The sequence below is a fragment of the Mytilus californianus genome, unplaced genomic scaffold (genome assembly GCF_021869535.1).
Source record: "Mytilus californianus isolate M0D057914Y unplaced genomic scaffold, xbMytCali1.0.p SCAF_11, whole genome shotgun sequence".
NCBI classification, from domain to species: Eukaryota; Metazoa; Mollusca; class Bivalvia; order Mytilida; family Mytilidae; genus Mytilus; species Mytilus californianus.
The window spans coordinates 34520860-34541882 of NW_026262593.1; the positions used below are offsets into that span (position 1 = coordinate 34520860).

Genomic DNA, 21023 nt, shown 5'->3' on the forward strand with positions numbered 1-21023 from the left:
CTTCAAACTACACACGGTGGTGTTTTAGAATGAACTACACTATAGAGTGCAAGTTAAAAATATATGTTTACCTGTTTACTGTAACCAACGTTTATCTTTTTGAATAAAGTAGATAGAAAGATCTAGAAAAAAACCCAAAAAAACTAATTTTTATAGCTTAACAATCTGGAAGGTCTGTCTCGAGATTAAAAGGTAAATGTTTATCTTTAAGGTGAACGAGTCGACCGACTAAACAAGATGATCGCATTATCTGACAGAGTGATAATGTTCCAAAGTTCAATGACATATAATTTGTTATGTAAGTTATATGGATATAACAAGTATGTAACGGTAAGTACAGGTTTACTTTGCTGAGAGTACCTATAGGTTGTTAAAGATTAACCTGCATGGAATCCTTTTTCTGCTATTTGGAAATTCAATGTGTCAACTAGTTTAAATCATAATATGTAGCGAAAACAAGATGTGAACATTAGTTTTAAGAACGTTATAGTTACTAGCGTGTACATCATAAAACTTTATCTTCATTTTAATACAAAATAAAATTAAATTGTGTATAACTCAGAGGATCACATTGACTGCGCCAGAGAGACAAACGCATTAGTATAATACTTTAACTAAATTGATATTAAGAAATGTAATATTTGCCACTGTCAGATACTTCCGCAATCATGAATTAAAAATATTCCTTTAAATGTCGGGTAATTCATTCCATTACACTATTCATTTTTTGAACATGTTTACAGTTTTTATTTAGGGTTCCAGATTTGCCTACGCCATTTATTTGTAGAATTAATTATCTTACCAATTGCTCTGAAACTTAATTTGGCAGAAAATAATGTATATCAAATCTTTATAAAAGGAGTTAGTTGAATACGGGCCCTATTTAGTTCCAAATTTTAAGTCTATTAATTCAAGATAAAAGAAAAAAGCGTTTAATTTGGCTAAAAGATATTTTCGAAAAAGTGAAATAAAACTATTTTTGCGATCATCCCTTATAAAGGGTTGATATATCAATTCCAAAGTGGCCAAACATAGAGATTTGGGTTAAGTTTAACAACATCATCTGGACATTTAGGCCTAGAAAAAATAAAGCACAGCGTTCGACAAACTTAATATTCAGGTCTAATAAATAATTTGTCAAAAAACGTTTGTCAGCGTACGTATGCGCTGTATGTTTCCGGTCATAAAAACAAATGGAAATTTTACTTGAACTCGTTGAATTTCATGGAAATCGTTTAATGCGGACAAGTTTAACATTTCTTGTAGAAACCTGTTGACGTTTGTCGAAGAAGTTGTTTGATAAGAACAAGAAGTCACATGCACAAACAGGTCTCCACAATGATAAATACAATGAGGATATTAATATGATAGCACATTATGCATGAAAAAATAAACATAATAGTCTTGATGCACATTTAAAAAAAGGTACAAGTTATAAAATATAAAAAGAACAACACATGCATAACATGCGTAGGTACTGGCAGGAAAATACGGACATTTATGGAACGCCACAGCTGTCTAATGTGATAGAATGCCATTACGTAATGTGGTTTTATTTTTACTTAATGATATTTTGTCTTTACATAATATGGTTTTGACATGACTAAATGATGTTTTGATATCACTCAATATATGGTAAAGCCATTGCTTAATCATATTTTGATATTGAATAAAATGTTTTCGTAATGACTTGATATGGTTTTGTCATTACTTGATATGGTTTTGTCATTACTTGATATGGTTTTGTCATTACTTAATGATGATTCGTTAATTCTTTAAAGTGGTTATCACAAGAAACGGTGATGTTCCTCTGGCACCGTCTTACGGTGTGTATATATCCCAACTCTTTCACTATGCCCGTGTCTGTAGTGACGTTTTGGACTTCAATGAGCGTAATCTATGTATTACTGGTAAATCATTAAGTCAGGAAGTTCGTTACCAAAAATTACTTAAAACCTTTACTAAATTCTTGCACGGAAATTAACATACGATCCGGGTAAACCTTATCAATCCTTTAGATAAACTTGTTCTAAAATGTTGCCAATTTAACACTATAATTTGATCTTTAAATATTGTTTTTATTGGTATAAATATTGATTTTGTTATCAGTAAATTAAAACCATACTAAATAGTATTGTTACACATATGCCATTTAACGGTACAATCTGTTGATACCTTTATTTTGGAAGTGCACAAAGTCATGTTTTTCTGTGACTGTTAATGATGTCTTTACATTAAATCCATTGGATGTTAGATGTATACTGATTGATATTTTAGTCTTAGATACATGATTTTTTTTTATTAGTTGTTATTGGCTTTAAACTAGCTGTCAGTAACTGTGAGTACTCTCAGATCTGTACCTTTTTGTTGTTAGGGATAAGGGCTGGATAAATAAGCTGCCACGTCCGGTCTGTGTTTTTGTTTGATGTTTTTTTCTGCTTTGTATCGATGACATGATTTAAGCCTTTTTCAACTGATTTTTATAGTTTGTTATTATGTTGTTCTGTTACACCACTGTCATAGGTTAGAGAGAGGGTTGAACGCTCACAAACATGTTTAACCCCGCCACATTCTTTATGTGCCTGTCCCAAGTCAGGAGACTGTAGTTCAGCGGTTGTCGATCGTTCATGTCTGTTATATTTGTTTTTTGCGTTGATTGCTGTGTTATAAATTAGACTGTTAGTTTTCTCAATTGAATTGTTTCATATTTTTCATGTCGGGGTCTTTTATAGCCGACTATACGCTATGGGTTTTTCTTATTTTTGAAGGCTGTGCGGATGCCTATAATTGCTCACATCCACTTTGAACTTGGTTGGATAGTTGTCTCATTGGCAATCGTACCACATCTTGATGAGGCAAAACCACGTGACCATTTGGTAAAAATTAATTCTATTTTAAAACCGATTTTCATGTCGTTTGTTTTTTGTTACTCCGATGAGTGTAGCTATCCATCTAGTAAGAATTTAAATAAAAGGTCGAGTTACTGTTCAGAGTTATTTGATATGAAACGGGGATTGAGGGGCATACGTACATTATGGATTAACGACATCAACAATTAGAAAAAAGAAATTTAAATTTTGTAGCTCGCAAAACATCATAAAGTCATGTTAAAACCATATTGTGTAAAGACAGAATATCATTATTTAATAACAAAACCGCATAACGTAATGTCAGAGTACCACACAAGACAGCTGAGGCGTTCCATAGATATTGTTAAATTGAAATTTGCCAATCTAATAACAAAATAGATCCTTTGATTGCTCAGTTCTTATATTTTGCGCCTAGAAGCACGAAATATCAGACTGGGAGCAATTAAAGAATTCAATTCTAATTAGATAGGAAATTTGCTGTGATAAAATTTCGAAAATCATTTTGTCTATATGCTATTTTGTTTTTCTTTGTTGACATATTTGTTTTCCATTGATTAAGATTATAACACAATGTTGACTGCAAACCCCTATTTTTGACTTTTTTCCTATTATGTCTGTTTGTTTTGTTCACACATTATTGTCAATATAATGGAATTTTGTGCAACTGTCATATAAGTGAGAGGTTTAGCTAGCTATAAAACCAGGTTTAATCCACCGTTTTCTACATAAGGAAATGCCTGTACCAAGTCAGGAATATGACAGTTGTTTCCCATTCGTTTAATGTGTTTGAGGTTTTGATTTTGCCATTTGATCAGGGGCTTTCCGTTTAAACTTTCCTTGGAGTTCGGTATTTTTGTTATTTTACTTTTTAAGTTAAAGAATATATCTCCCATATGCATTACTATGATTCATTGTCCAGTTTCGCCTATACTTTATGTCCTTTTTTATCAGCTCTACAACGTTTTTATTTGGTTTTGGATTTTCAACTAATTTGGCATCGATCATAACTAGAGAGACATTTATTGTCAATGTGCGGCATCTAGTGCTGTAAAACTGGTACCGTTATGTTATCAAAATAGAATATAACTTATCTAAAACACATAGATATTTGTAAACCTCATTATTTCAATTATTTATACTTTATTATGTTTCTCACAGATATTAAACAAACTTTCCGCAAAATGTCGATATTTAGAGACGGAGCATTATTAGCGGCTGGAGGGTCAGCGGGTTTGTCCCTTCTAGCATGGAGAACCCTGTTTCCGTGGATAAAGTACGATATACAGACAATGAAAGGATTGAAGAACATCGGAAAACAGATGAACGACGATATTATAAATAATCGTTTACTGATTGACCACTTTGAAGCATCCGTCAAAAGATTTCCACAGAAGACTTATATAATATATGAAGACAGATGCTACTCATTTGAATATGTCAACACTCAGGCATGCAGAGTTGCAAATATAGTTAGGCAATGGGGGCTAAAACAGGAGGATTCAGTGTCAATTCTTGTTCACAACAGTCCAGATTATATTTGGACATTTCTTGGTAAGATCATTATAAATTGTGTTCACAGAATTGCCATTAAAATTCTGTTATAATTTAGAAAGGTCTATGACGTACACGTATATACTTTCTAGGACACTTTGTGCAATGCTAAATAGATATAAGAAGATGTGGTATGAGTGCCAATGAGACAAATCTCTATCCAAGTCACAATTTGTAAAAGTAAACAATTACAGGTCAAAGTACGGCCTTCAACACGGAGCCTTGGCTCACACCGAACAGCAAGCTATAAAGGGCTCACAAAATGACTAGTGTAAAACCATTCAAACAGGAAAACCAACGGTCTAATCTATATAAAAAACGAGAAACGAGAAACACTTATGAACCACATCAACAAACGACAACCACTGAACATCAGGTTCCTGACTTAGGACAGGTGCAAACAAATGCAGTGGGTTTAAACGTTTTAATAGGCGCCAATCTTCCCCCTACCTGAAACAATAGTGTAACATCACATCATAGAAAGACACACTATAAAATATCAATTGAAATGGCTTAACTCAATCAAAAGATATTAACAAAAACAAGTGAACATACACTGAACGAGTAAATTTGATCTATGACACAATGTAAATATAAAATCAATAAAACAAGGGGTTTAGATGTTAAACAATATCAGAAAGACAACCATAACCTTGGACAAAATGCCGCCAAATAAAATAACGTACACAGGTAAATAAAACTAATTTTGTTGTATGATATACATGGAGTACGGAAATAATTTTTACAAAATAAATAATGACTACAATAACAACATTTAATCCGGCTTCAAACTATAAATGACCGAATTAATGGTTTGTCCTTAAAGAAAAATAAATGCCAGACACAACGAATGAATAATAGCGGTATAACCTTTACCAATATCTATATTAATTTATACAAAAACGGAAGGATTTACTTATAAAAATAAGGAGATGAGCTATTGTTAGTTTAAAAATCTTACATCATTTAAGTCTTTTTTTTATAATGTAACAAGACAGGTTAAATGTAAAATATCTTAAAAGTCTAGCGAGTAATTCCTGATTGAGCAGGACGAGCGTTTTGTCAAGGAGGACAGAAAGGACATTTCCGGTACTATTGACCTCCTTATTATATTATCGTCATATTTTTTTTTCTTCAAACGTACAATTTCTATATATATGTTTTTAACCTTCTGGAAAATAGTCTTAGAAGCGTAATACAATTATTGCTACTTTTCGGTTGCATTATTATTTGAAATTAAAAACGAATTCAATATATAAAGCTGAACAAAAATATCAGTGAAAAACACACAAACACAAGTGCACAAACACACACATAGAAAGATCAAATATGAAATTGTAATATAAAATCGTAATAATCAAGTAATATAAGTATTTAGAACAACACCAATTGACGTGTAACCGTCCCCTGCTATTGCATACTTTACAATCAAAGGCTGTATATGCATTCAATATTTACAGGTTTATTGAAATTGGGTATAATAGCAACGTTATTAAATACAAACGCTCGAGGCGAAACACTGATCAACGGTATGGATGTTACTGATACAAAAGCTGTAATTGTAGGTCAAGGTAGGTAACATATATTAATTAAATCCACTGAAACAAGTAAAAAACCATAAACTTCGAAGTAGACGCAGTCTTAAATCTGACCACAACTACGTTCGTATCTACATTTTATATATCATTTTTTTGTTATTTCATTGCCCTAATGTAACAATTAGATCACGACTGTTCCTTAACAGGATTCTAATCAGTAAAAATAATATATTGTTTATAAATATTGTTTTATGAATATTGTTTTAAAAATATTGTTTATACATATTGTTTTATAAATATTTTTTTATAAATATTCTGTATGTAGATGGTAGAATAACCCGTGTAAATGATCCTAAAGCTCTTCAACTTCATACTTTATTTGGCCTTTTTTGATTCGAGCATCACTGATGAGTCTTTTGTAGACGACATTTTAATTCTGGTACCGATATCTATGATGAGTTTAATTAAAGACTCGGGGCAAAGACTGTCAACAATTATTCAGACAGATCAGCAGAAACACGTGTCTAAATATTGACGAACATTGCATGTGTTTACATTTTATAAGTGCACATTGCATTCGTAGCGTATGAAAACTTTTATTAATTCATTTAAAAAGTAAATCTAAATTCTTTGATTTCTCAGAATTGTGATACAATGGACATGTGTATTTATCTTGATTAGAATATTAAGATGTTTAGATACTGGTTCATTGTTTAGCGTATATTAATAAAAAAATCAACTGAAAGGGTTTTAAACCCTTTTCTTGTGAAATTAATATCTGTTTTAGGGGAAGATCTTTATGATGCCGTCCATGAGATAATGGATGCAATTGACGTACCAGTATATGTCATGGGGAAATTTCCGAGTGCTGATAGTCGTTTCCGGTCTTGGGACAGTCTAATGATGCAGTCATCACCGGCAGATATATCCACAACTGTTCGAAGTCATATTGATATGTATAGTCCTACTTCTTATCTATTCACATCTGGTACAACAGGTATAACTGTTATGTTGAATAGCATTCTTATATGAAGCTCTTCCTTTGCTCTATAAACAAAACCATGTTGTAATATCAATAAAACCTATGGTGCCCTTGCGGGGATATAATTAAAATTGAAATGTCAAGTGATCAAAATGAATATTTCTGTTGTTGCTGCTCGCTAGTCATAAATAAAATATATATTCCGATTTGGACATTTTCCTTCCTCTGCCCTCATTTTGTTTTCATTTTTCAAAAGTCTACTTCAAAATACATTTTTATTCCTACATAATGCAGATATATTCAAAATTTATCAATCGCAGTTATACTCTCTGGTTTAACATGTACAACAATAAATATTTTTATACATATATACTAAAAACTAGTATACTATATAGCGGTATACTATATTACAGTTTTATGACGCAAAATTTTGTTTGTTAGATATCCGCGCTTGGAGCATCATTTTTTTTAGTCATTGTGTGGTTTCATTAATATTTGACATCTTAAACGTACCGTAGAGTATTAACGTAATTTACATGAACAATGACACTGTTCAGTTTTGTTAATAACCTATTACACGTACAAAATGTACAAGTACGAGAACTACACTGTAATTTCTGAATTCATCTCTTTTTCACAGGACCTGTAGGTGTTAAGGGCTTTGACAATGTTATATTTTTTCTTGAGTAAAGTAAAAATATGAAGGTGTATTTTTCAAAGAGGACGTGTTATATATAAAGAAAATATCAACCTCGATTTAAGTATTGTTCCACTGGCTTATTTCAAGTGAAAATGATTAAGACCTTTTTTTATGACAGGGCTACCAAAAGCAGCAATTGCCCTGCAAGGAAAGCTTTCTCAGTGGGCTCTACTTTTTAGATCAATTGACGTTAAACCAGATGACGTTGTATATGACGTACTACCATTTTATCATGGAGTAGGTATGACTGGAATGTTGAGTGCAGCTAGTGTAGGTAGGTTTAATACCCATAAACCATGACCACGTCAAGAAGGCACGAATTTATTATCTTGAACCTTATTTCAGTAATTAGATCAGGATAGCAATTTTCTTGAAAGACTATTGATACATTTTCCTGATTTTTTAACTTGTCCTGATTACATAAGAACCATTCTGAAGACATATTCGGGGCAATCAGTGGCCTTGTGATCTAAGTATCTTATCAAAAGGGACTTGTTTGATGTATGTCGCATTATACTATTACTTTTAAACTTTGTTAATACATACTATACTTATGAACCCCAATTAGGCTTATGTGATTATTTTAAGTGCTGCATGACATTACCGGAAACATTTGCCCCTAGGAAAAATAAAAGACCAACGAAGACTTTTTTGTTTGTTCGCCTGTCTTTTGCTGTTAAACCCCACTTGCAACGAACTTTGTCATATCATGGCAAACAGTCTGTATTGCTGGAGGAAGACGGACTTCCCATACAATTCAAAACTTTGAGTTGACGTAGATGTGATCTGTGTTAAAAAAAACTACTTAAACTACTAGGACACGGAGGCCCCGAAGGCGTTTTTATATGGATTCAAATGTAAACAGGATAAATAAAATTCCAATTCTGTACAAAAATGGTTGCCATATGTTTTCTCATCAACAGATTGCAAAAGTAAAAATATCATAAAAAAACTGACCTTATATAGTCATTATTTCTATAAATTCTCTAGTAGAAGAAAGCTGTTTTCATCTACTTGTTTATGAGCATATAATTGGTTAAGAATGACAGCAAATTCTTTTTGAAATAGATAAGATACCAAGCAGCACGTGCCAAATATGTGTACGAAATGATGTGATCGACCAGTTGATAGGACGTTCCGAGAATGTGTATTCTGTCAAAAGAATCTTCTTCGAGGATTATCCTGATTAATAATGATGCTACTGATTAAGAATTTGTCACGGGAAAGCTTTGGTTTCATTTTGAAATAGACATAAGAACTGAAATTAACGTGTCATTGACATTATAATTTTTCCGTTTGTCGTTGTTACAATCTCGCCTACCTCTCAATGTTCATACTTATTACCAAATATGATTTTTACCTGATTACCAGTGCTTCGAGGACTTGTATTGCAAATGAAGAACCAGGTTGTTATTTTACAATGTACACTTTGCTTTAGTTTCTGCTGTTTATTTTTTCTATATCTCTTTTATTGAGCGTCAATGTCTATGTTCATTATGCGATTTATTGATTCTAATCTAGGTATACGCATTATGCAATACTATGCTGAAGAACCTTTCCATTCTTTATTGGTGGGTCGAATATTTTTAACATCACATTCATTTTGCAGGTTGTTCAATAGTCATACGTAAGAAGTTTTCTGCGCACAATTTTTGGGCGGATTGTAGAAAATATAAAGTGACAATTGTTCAGTATATCGGAGAATTGTGCAGATATGTGTTAGCCGTACCGGAGGTAAATTAATCTTGAATATTATAACAAAGTTTCATATAATAATAGTTAAAAATCATAAACAAAAACAGAACAAAATGTATTTTACAAAAAATTGAAAGAATTAAATGAATAAACTAAAGCAAGCAACACACAGGTTATTATTGGAAGTGGTCTGTTTTTGTTTTTTTATGAAAATTCATTGTGACTTGATTTGTAATCACACGTTGAAGATCTCACGTTTAAGATGTCTAATATACATGATAGTTTATTTGGTTCATAAAATAATAACTATTAAAGTTGATCGACAACGGTAATTGACAAGACGTGTTATGGAAATAACAACGTCAATAAGTTGACAATCATGGAGTTCAACCCAAGGAGAAGACCGTAATTGTATCAAGTTTATATAACTACATTGCGTTTTATATCTAATATTTATAATGCTAGCAATCCTGCAGTAGTGTGATAATAATTTCATGTCTATCTTGATTACATTTGATAGTCATATCTGATATGATATAATTTATATCAGTAATTTGACAAAGAGCGGTTATCCTATACACATTTTATCATGATTATAAATATCTGTAATGATGATATAGAGGAAGCATTTATAGCTGTATTGTAAGTTGAGGTTTCGAAACTAGTTTTTATATTAAAATAATAAGATATGGTATGATTGAAAATGAGACAACAATCCACCAAGGTACAGAGGACTAGGTATATTCTTAAACCAAATACGAAAAGCAATTATGGCTAGCTGCAACCAACGATAGTCACAAAATTAAAGACTCCTGACTTGGGACAGGCACAACCATAATGTGACTTGGTTGTTCATGTCTGTGAGCGGTCAACTTTCCCATGACCAAAGTCAGTGTCGAACTTTACAGCAGAAAACCAACCATAAAAATCAATTATAAAAAGCTTGGCTCATGGGAGCACAACAAAAAGATACAAAACACGAAGAACCGATCTTAGCGTACTTACATTTACTAAAAGCAAGTTCAAAGTCAAATTCAGCTTATCCAAAAATAATCTTTCCCAAACTAAAATATAGATTATCTAACCCCATACGCATGTGTCTGCTCAAAGTTCGGACCGCCTCTGTGGTCTCGTGGTAGCGTGTTCGCCTCGAGTGCTGCTGGTGGTCATGGGTTCGAACCCCGGCCGGGTCAAAGACATTAGAATTGGTATTTGCTGCTTCTCCGCTAAGCACGCGGCATTAAGGTGTAAGAGCAAAGACTGGTCGGCTCGGAGTCAGAATAATGTGTCTCGGTAAGGTAACATGTCTTCCTTGTGGACTGTTACCTTGTGAACTAGCATGTTAAAAATCCGACTCAGCGTGTCGGTCTGCTACAAAGCAGGGTTAATATTCATATTACATTAACATGTTCTCGTTCTGAATATGCATATTAATTTGCTGCTGGATGTAAAGCAGCCATCCATTATCATCATCATCAAAGTCCGGAATATCGCCAAGGGTTCAACTTCTTGTCTTTCCTAATTAAGGGAGATAACTGTAAAAATCAGTAGCTCGCCTGTGGTTTCAATAATGCTTATAATTCCATCATGTGAAGCAGAATGAAAAAAGATGTGTGTTTCGGAAATATTACCTCAGAATATATATATATATATATATAAACAAGTCTAAATTGAAAACAACGTTCAAACCTATGATCCAGTGACTTTTAAAAGTAATTTCCCTTATCTTATAGGTATACATTCTTCATTCAATATTCTTACGTCATTTAGGAAATTTATGATTGTTACTGAATGGTATGCTTGTATTAGGGATAAATTCGAACATGACATATTGTAACTACCAATGCCAATAACAACAAACGGTACCAATTCTACTGAAACAGTTATGAATTTCGACAATTAATGACTATTCAGTGATAGTCGAGGTCAACATATATTTGAAAATCAAGTACATAAGAAACGCTTTGGTGAATTATATCTAATAAGGCTGATTGTAACATATTAAGTGTTTTAATAGTGATAGTTTTCTGTAAAGTAGATACAACTTCTTGCGACGTGACAAACCAAATTGATTAATTCGTTTTGTCGTAAGACATAATAAATAAAAAAAAAGTTTGATTTTGTTTAAGTGTTTGAAATAATGATAACTTGGCAAAATGTTATTATGAGCTAGTATGGCACACCGAGAGGATATGAATTATTTTATAGGATTCAAAAGACGGAATTCACAACGTTCGAACTTTCATTGGAAATGGCTTGCGACAAGATATTTGGACTCTACTACAGAAACGGTTTAAGATACCTAAAATTATTGAATTCTTTGGTGCAAGTGAGGGCACTAGTGCAATGGTAAATCTATGTAACAGACCAGGGGCTGTTGGAAGAATATCTCCATTAATGGTAAGATCTATACACTATTACATGCATTTGCTGATGAAAAGGCCAATTCCATCTTTATTGTTTGAATATTAAAACACTAAGTCTTGTTCTACGTCCTGTACATTTTCTTGCAGCAATTTAAGCTCGGTTACTTTGATTGCAGTCAATCAAGTACTGTTTAGTCGTTTTCAGGAAATTAAGTATTTATTAAATTGTTTAGCACAGATAAATAACAATCACTCAACACAATACAAAATAGACTAGACGAATTTTGATTGACCAATAGTATGATAATGTACATGAATATCATAGTTACGATTATTTTCAAACGAAAGGAGGAAAACGGAAAACGGAATGAATTTAACATGCAAATCTCAACTCCATTTCTTTTAAAAAAAAAATCGATAAGATACCAAGATGGCAATCGAATATCACGAGTTCAATTTGGAAAAAAACAACGATAACAAAAATACCGTAATAAAATTTAATAGTGATTAAGATTATAACACAATGTTGACTACTGTACCCCTATTTTTGACATTTTTACCTGTTATGTCTGTTTGTTTTGTTCACACATTGTTGTCAATATAATGGAATTTTTATGCGACTGTCATACAAATGAGAGGTTTAGCTAGATATCAAACCAGGTTTAATCCACCATTTTCTACGTAAGGGAATGCCTGTACCAAATCTGGAATACGACAGTTGTTTTCCATTTGTTTGATGTGTTTGGGCTTCTGATTTTGCCATTTGATAAGGGACTTTCCGAATTGAATTTTCCTTGGAGTTCGGTATTTTTGTTATTTTACTTTTTTCTAAATAAAAAGTGAACCAGAAATATTGGTTGTGAGTCTTAAATATAAGATCCAAATTCCCAGCATTCATGTAAAAATGTGTTGTTATATGGGTTCATGTAATTTCGTAAATTCGGTTATTTGGTGTATCATCTTTAGAAATAATGTGGGATTTCTATAACAGTATGGCCATGATAAAACATATAAATCTTTCGGCATAAGAAAACGTTAATTGTTTTGTGTTTTGAAAAAAGTTCACGCAGAGTTTATCTTTTTTAGAACAGATTGGATCCTGCGCCTAAATTCTTGGTGAAATATGATGTTGTAACTGCAACACCGCTACGTGACAAGTCAGGACGATGTATAAAAGTACAAATAGGTATATACTATACTACACATAAAAATGTAGTTTGTGGTGAGGCAATTGGGTCGGAAAATACCCCGATTTTGCTAAAAGTAGGCAATGATGGCTAAATAATATAGAGAACGGAAACCCAATCAAATCCATCTTTGTCTAAAATGTTACATTTTTCACTGTTTTTTTCACTTGTTCATTTGATTAATAGCGTATGATTATGTCAGTTTTTATGGACTTCCTCTTTTTGAATTCATCTTTGAGTTCGGTATTTTTGTTATATTTTTTTCATATAAACATGTTTTATTGTTAGAAACAGGAAGTTTGTCTCAATCAATTTACCAAAAATCACCGTTTTCCTTGGAATGTAATTTCATGTTCCTAATGAACGGATTGTATTTTTAGGGTAAACTATACCTTTGTATTTCCTGTTTGACTTTGATTGATTGATTGGTGTTCATCGCCACTTTCAGCATTATGGCGGTCAGTTTTTATTGGTAGAGAAAACCGATGTGTCCGCTGGTCTGAAATAAGTGTAAATATGTAGTTCATTATCTTAAATTTGATATCATATGATAGTGCACGTGGTTCGGACATGGGTTCAATATAAACATAATATAAAAATTTAATAGTTCGGAATTGGATTGAAGATAAAGATAACATGCCAATTAAATGTAATGAAATGAATTCATGTTAAAGATTCTATACCAAATTATCAGTTCAGAAACTGGTTCAAGATAAATATGATATATAAATTGAATATTACGGACACGGTTCAAGATGAAGATAGTATATCAATTTTAAAAAATGTATTTATCTCTTCAAACTTTAGTCTTATGTCACAAAGTTTGTATTGCGTAATCATGAATTGAATTGACAAAAAACGTTTATGTTCTGCATATCACGGATGAGTTTCTATTGGTCTGTTATATTTACTTATCATCTGACAAGGAAATAAATAAAATCAAGGACCAAACAAATTTCCATAAAAGAAATTGTAAATGTTAATCAATACGTTTAGTAACATGTACTTCGCGTTTCGTCTACAAAAGACTCATCAGTGACGATCGAATTAGAAAAGTTATAAAAAAAAGCAAATAAAGTACAGAATTGAAGAAATAAATAAACGTTAGATATCCTCTCGATATTACACAAATAAGAAGATGTGATATGATTGCCCATGTAAAACATGTTCCTCCAGAGACCAAAAAGCTTAGAAGTAAGCAAATATAGGTCACCGTACGGCCTTCGACAATGGAGAAACCCCGTCCCACATTGCAAGCTATAAAAGGCCCCGAAATTACAACACGTAAAATAATTCAAACGAGAAAAATAAACGCCCTGATATATGTACACAACAGTAAAGAAAAATTAATAAGATAAACAGCAACTAACGACAAACACTGAATTACAGGCTACTGACGTGGGGCCTGCTCATACAGAATGTGGTGGGCTTAAAAATGTTTTTATTGTAGGCTATTCGTATATTTTTTATTCGTCATCTGACTTGTTCCTTTTCAGTATAGACAGATATCCTTTTTTTATCGATATTTTAATTTAATATGGAATAATAATTTCAATTTCAATTTTTTTTAACTGTACAGGAGAACCTGGCTTATTTATATGTGGAATTCCTGCCTTAAGTAACATAGAAAAAGGTTTGTACAAAGGTAACATGGAGATGACCGAGAAAAAACTTGTACGTAACGTCTTCAAAGAAGGGGATGCTTACTTCAACTTTGGTGACTCGTTGTATTTAGATAAGGATTATTTTGTTTATTTCCATGACCGAGTTGGTGACACATTCAGGTAAGCGATATTACAAATTATTAATTAAACGAAATAACGTTTTTGTATTTGCAGACTGCCCAAGCTATAGCTAGAGTTTTCTTGATCGACTAAGCTACTCTATATGAAAACAATGTATTGATACCTTAAGCATAGAGAAACTTAAATATTTGTCGAGTTACGATTATTGCTGCTCAAATAACTACCACTGAGTAGACAAGGTATATATCATGATGGAATCACAAAAAGGGATGCTAAATTTGACTAGATAAGAAATTAAAAAAATATATGATCTTAATGCGGAACGAACGTCAATTCATGACCTTTTCACATACATTTTTTTATGTCAACGAAATAGGCCTGGTCAAACAGTCTACTGTGTTTGTAATTGATGTGGTATGGTCCATTTTCGTTGTGAAGCTTTTGTTTAACTCATTATATATAACACACATAATATAAATCAAAGTCAATAGATTTATTGCTTTGAACAAATGTTCGTACATTACGATCGGTTCTAACTTTTCTATTTCGTTCTACTATGGTTTTTATATCTTCGTCAATTTTTAATATAATTGATTTCTGCGTCGAGTTCCATAATGAAGATTTAATAAAAATAAATATTCCTACAAAATACAAAGCTCATTGATAAAAGCCGTAAGAAGTAACTATTATGATTTATAAAGATAACAATTATTTTTAAAAAGGGGAAATTTCTTCTAAAAGTGTAATTATATCACTATAATTACTGTCCGCTAGATATTCCTAATCTACGAGGCGGTGTATCTTCCATTAAACCAATAAATAAAAAACCGTTGAGATCAAATCTTAAAACGGATTTGATGTTTATAACTAGTGATAGCCGTCTCTAATTGCAACAGAACGGAAACCAAGATTCAAAATTCTTCTTCTGCCGGAACGAATGCTATGCAAATTATCCCAACCTCTTGATAATATAACGGCCTTCTTTTTGTTTATTAAAGTACGCATTATATAATTGAAAGACAAACGGTCTATATTGCTTACATAGTAAACAGTTGAATCTCGAATTGGTCGGATTGACAATTAACAAATATAATATGCAATAACAAAATTTTGATATAATCAGTAAATATAATGCAAATGAGTCAATTGGGTCGTTCATTTTACGTAAACGGAATTTTGAGAGAAAGAGTTTAAAAGTCAACTGCATTTGGTTTACACTTGTATTTATATTGTAACTATGCTATTTGATCAAATACATTGACCGTTTAAAATCTGGGTTAATACAGTTACTGAGTTTACAAAGCCTTGTTTGTGGCGTCGATAATGTGTTTCCGTAAAGTATAATGTTTCGCGTCGTTAACGCCGAATTCTTAAACTTTCCGCTCCAAATTCTAGATTGTTAATTTCGACCCAAAACATTTCATTTGTGTACTGTTTTAAGAGTTGCAGTATAAAGGAAACGGTCAACTGTTGTTTGAAAAAAGATAAATTTGTTTGTTCTCTGCTCCAAAGACTTGTATTTTATTGTTTCATAGTTATGTACACAAACAATTTATATTTGGAGTCAATTCGTAGATATTCTTCATTTATAAAATAGTTTGGATTAATTTGTTGATTATGAGGACCCAAGTTCGTACTCTCCTTAATGTACTTGTGTACATTTTAATAATCGTTAATTCATTAATATGTAAATTTCAGATGGAAAGGTGAGAATGTATCTACAACGGAAGTTGCCAATATAATAACCGCATTACCCTTCATATTAGATGCTAATGTATATGGAATAACCGTTCCTGGTAAGGACTAGATCTAATCTTGAAATGATGCATTAGAAAATAACATTTTCAGCTCCATTTGTTTCATTCTTAAGGTAGCACAATACAAAAAATTTTCAAAAACTTGTTTTCAGCTGATTTTTTTACATCTTAATATTCCAAAAGCACAGATCAAAAATATATTTCCATATCTTACACTGTTAATGAGTTTTGATGATGATAAGTTTTGTAAAAACAAATCCACGTGTCTGACTGATACAAGATAACAATATGTGGGCAGAGCTTTGTGGTTAATCAATAGAATCATTTAATAGCTTCATGGCTACTGACCAGCTCTAGAAATTTGTAATGGAAAAAGAGGTGAATTAGTGGTGTATAGATGATAGAAGATAATAAATTTCAAATAAAATACATTTATATATTAGAGCTGCCAGGCGAAAAAACAAGAAAACTACTTAGAGATAATATAGCTAGGAAAGTAAAATATATATGTACAAGTATTTCACAAACATAATTATTGTACACCAGTTAATGATGCTGATATTACTGGTGATTCTAATATAAGATTTACCAGAAAAGAATGTTTCAATATAGATTAAGTTAAAAGATTTAAAACCAAACACAAATTATTTTTTTTTCAAACTGCAAAAATAAAAAAGTATATACTATTTTCAAAATGTGTAAAACACCATATTTCATTGTATATGGTCATAATTCTAGATATCTCCCATATGAAGCCTCTAGACTGACCAACTGATCATTTGATGTATACATGCATAACTTACTTTTTGGGAAAATGTTAAAAATAAAACATATTGTTTTTTGTATTGAATGAATAAAATCCAAATAGAAAAACAAATGCAATGTGTAATTAAATTTCTGAGATCATTAATAGTTGCTGTTCATTAAGGTGGGCGGAGTTTTGACCATATCAGTAGCAAATGACTTAAATCAAGGTCAATTGTGATATAACTTCTCCAACCAGATATGATTTTTTATGCAAAGCGGTTTGCATTTTCTTTATATATTTAGAATGGCAGAGATAGCGTGCTTTCTTACTGGCCAAAACCTAATTGATTTATAATTTTAAGGCCAATCCTGAAGTACGTATCCCCATGGTACATATAAAAATAAGAAGATGTGGTGCGATTGCCAATGAGACAATTCTTCACAAGAGACCAAATGACATCGAAATTTTTAACTATTGGTCACCGTACGGTGTTCAACAATGAGCAAAACCCATACCGCATAGTCAGCTATACAAGGCCCCGAAATAACAAATGTGAAATAATTCAAACGAGAAAACTGACCTGATTTATGTACAGAATAATGAATGAAAGACAAATATGATGTACAGCAACCACTAAATTACTAAGGCTCCTGACTTGGGACAGGCCCATACAGAATGTGGCGGGGTTAAACTAGTTTGTAGGCGCCAACCCTCCCCTAACCTAGGACAGTGGTGTAACAGTACAACATAAGAACAAACTATAGACATCTAACAAAAACACACACCGGACGTGGCAGGGTACTTTTACATCCCCACAACAAAAAAGACGCTAAGTACAGATTTGAGAGTACTCGCAGTTACCGAATATATCGAAGTTAATGAGGTTCAAGTAGGAAAATCCGTAGTTATTCAATTATAACACAGACATTTTTATCATGAACATGTATTTTTCAAAGAAATTAGCTCCTAGATGGGTGCCCCTTTATGCCTGAATTTAGCACATATTGTTCTTTGACCAGTTATCTTCAAAACCATGTCTCAGATTTCCAATGACATCAATAGAACAAATTTTCATTTTTTACACCCAATTAAATTAGTGTTTTCTTATAAACAAAGGTTGCAAACTTAATTGAAGGTTAATGAGAGAATGAAATACAATGGGAGAAATCTGAGACACATTTTTTGATGTCAAACTGTGTTGCACAAGAATCTTTCAAAAATTTTGGGATGCGATTAATAACAAAGAAGTTAATTTCATTCAAATGTGGACAATCTAGCAGCTAATTACATAATAATTTAATTACAACCATTTGAAAGAATAATCTTTCTTCTTTCTATTGGTTTCTCGTTTATTAATTCAAGAGCTATATGAACGTAATTATATCAGTTTAAAGTTGTCTGACTGGGGGTGAAAAAATCTTTTTATTGTGGTACCTTAAACCTTGAATTAAATCAATGATAATTTCCATCTGTTTTTCCTGCATGCTGGTACAGTGCATGTCAGGACCAAAATCACTTAAAAAGTTACAAAAAACAAGTTATCAAAACCAAACTTTTGGTGAACACATATAAGTATAACGAGACATGAAAATCGAAAAGCATTCCAACGATACAAAGACTCATCTAGACAACACTATACAATCGTGTCTACACAATATGTAAATATGTACTTTTTTTCGGAACGGAAGTATTTATCATCTTTGCTTATATTCAAATATACTCTACCGTTCGAAAGCTGTTGTCTTTTTCAGCTCTAAACAATGCAGCAGAAACGGTATCTGTCGTAGCTTAATCGTCAATTACGTCACTCATCCAGTAAAAAAGTATTAACAAAAATACCGAATTCCAAGGTTACGTTTAAGAAGTGGAAATAAAGGCAACAGAAGTATACCGCTGTTCAAAAGTCATCAATCGATTGAGAGAAAACAAATCCGGGTAACAAACTAAAATGGAGTCAGACATCTTTAATAGATTAATAAAAAAATGCAAAGGGCATTTGCTTCGATTAAGGCAAAATTTAAAATTCGGTTCTTTTTGTTTCAAGTATTATTCAAAGCGGAATATTGAAATACTATTTCATTATAAGCAGTCCGTTTGGTCTAAATTTGTCAAAATAAGCTCAAAAACATCGCTGATGTATTATTGACTTCCAAGTCAATAATTTAACCCTATTTAATCCGTATTCATATGACCTCAATTTAACCCCTTAGTACTAGGCTTGTTCTGCTATTAAATGGAAAAAAATGTCAACATGGAAAGTGAAGCAAGGGTGAACCATTTGGTTGATTGATTCGATCCACAAAAAACATTCTTATACAGGTAAAAACGATGATTAACCTATTTCTTTAACCTATTATATGAAATCACACAGACCTTGAAAAATCCTATTGCACATGGTCGCTGTCTAATTATATTTATATTTATGTTTATATAGGGTTATATGACCATCGACAGTATTCGGAGGTCTTCTCAATGGTTAATTAGATGGCGTCTAAACTAAAATACACACGAGTCCATACATTGTTTATTGTTTATTTTAGACTTTTTGTAATTTTCATATACGTTTCAGTTTATCATAAATCAAAAATGAGAATCACTGAACATGAATTTGACAGCGAATGCCTCTTTAATTGATGAAACGTTAGAATTATGAGGCAATACAAAAAACAATAAATGTCATTTTTGTACAATGTATATATAACTTATCATTTTAAAATTGTCAACGTATATCAAAAACAATAGAATATACTAGTAATTGTAATCACAGGTCATGACGGACGAGCTGGGATGGCATCGCTGACCTTGAATGATAACGTGGAGTTGAGTGTAGAGAAGTTACACGCCATTTACAATCACTTAGAACAAAAATTACCAAAATATGCAAGACCTATTGTATTAAGATTGGAAGGAAAGATGAGAACAACGGGAACCTTCAAGCAACAAAAAGGAGACTTAATGAAAGAAGGATTTGATCCAAATATTGTATCGGATCCAATGTTTTATATGTCAACAGAAGTAAAAACATATGTCCCCCTTGATAAGGGAAGCTATCATCATATGCTTCAGTCCAAACTTTAACTTTATCATTGAAAAAAATACAGAAAATATTAAAGCTTCTCTCGTATAATCAGCTTTGAAAAACTTATGTAGATTACGGAAAAGTGTTCACTTTTCATCATAATGATGTGCATGTACCTTACTACCAATGACACAATCATATTTATCACTGATTGATGCACTCTAATTTTTTTCATTTATGTATGGAAAATTAAAAATTGCTTGAGTTTGTTAAGAGTTATGTGTTAATTTTATCATATACATGATCATCCGCTTTTGTAAGTTCTTATTGAAAGTCTTGCAATAATGCACATTCAGTGGTGTTAATATGTGCAAGAATTAAATAGATCAGATCTTGGGTAGAATTCACGGAGAATCCAATATTTTAGCTTGGTGGGTTGGTAACAGTTTAATGGGGTTGTGCGGACTAACTACTTTCATTTTCATTTTAAGTACGAATTAAAGAACACAAGATATTTTATAAACAGAAATATAGCCAAGTATACTCCCAAATAAACATTTATCTCCAAATTCAGGTTCCGCAATCTGTTTGTTAGCATTGACTCAAATATTAGAGACATGCTCGAATTTCAAGTAGATTTCGTTTGAGTATTACTAGTATCAGCATTAAATTGCATTAATATGGTATTTTGCATCTGCATTCTGCAATTGGCATAGCTCGATAGAAAGTTGTAGATCAAACACGATGTCGGAAAAAATCAATAGTCATTGGATTTTAGAAAATTACAACATACATACAAAAAAATACCAAGGGGTGATTCAGATTCCTATTTCGGATAAGGGCAGACAACATCATGACATAAAGG

General features: G+C 32.0%; 1 protein-coding gene across 1 annotated transcript; it reads left to right on the plus strand.

Moving 5' to 3' along the window:
* The first annotated feature begins 261 nt into the window (after positions 1–261).
* On the plus strand, positions 262–20426 carry LOC127719953 (long-chain fatty acid transport protein 2-like). The gene is made up of 11 exons (XM_052226323.1): positions 262–330; positions 4029–4421; positions 5882–5992; positions 6747–6956; positions 7760–7915; positions 9251–9375; positions 11545–11736; positions 12789–12888; positions 14469–14673; positions 16333–16430; positions 19907–20426. The coding sequence occupies exons 2-11, from the start codon at positions 4052–4054 to the stop codon at positions 20215–20217; spliced, it is 1878 nt and encodes a 625-aa protein (XP_052082283.1). The 5' UTR covers positions 262–330; positions 4029–4051; the 3' UTR covers positions 20218–20426.
* The last annotated feature ends 597 nt before the right edge of the window (positions 20427–21023 follow it).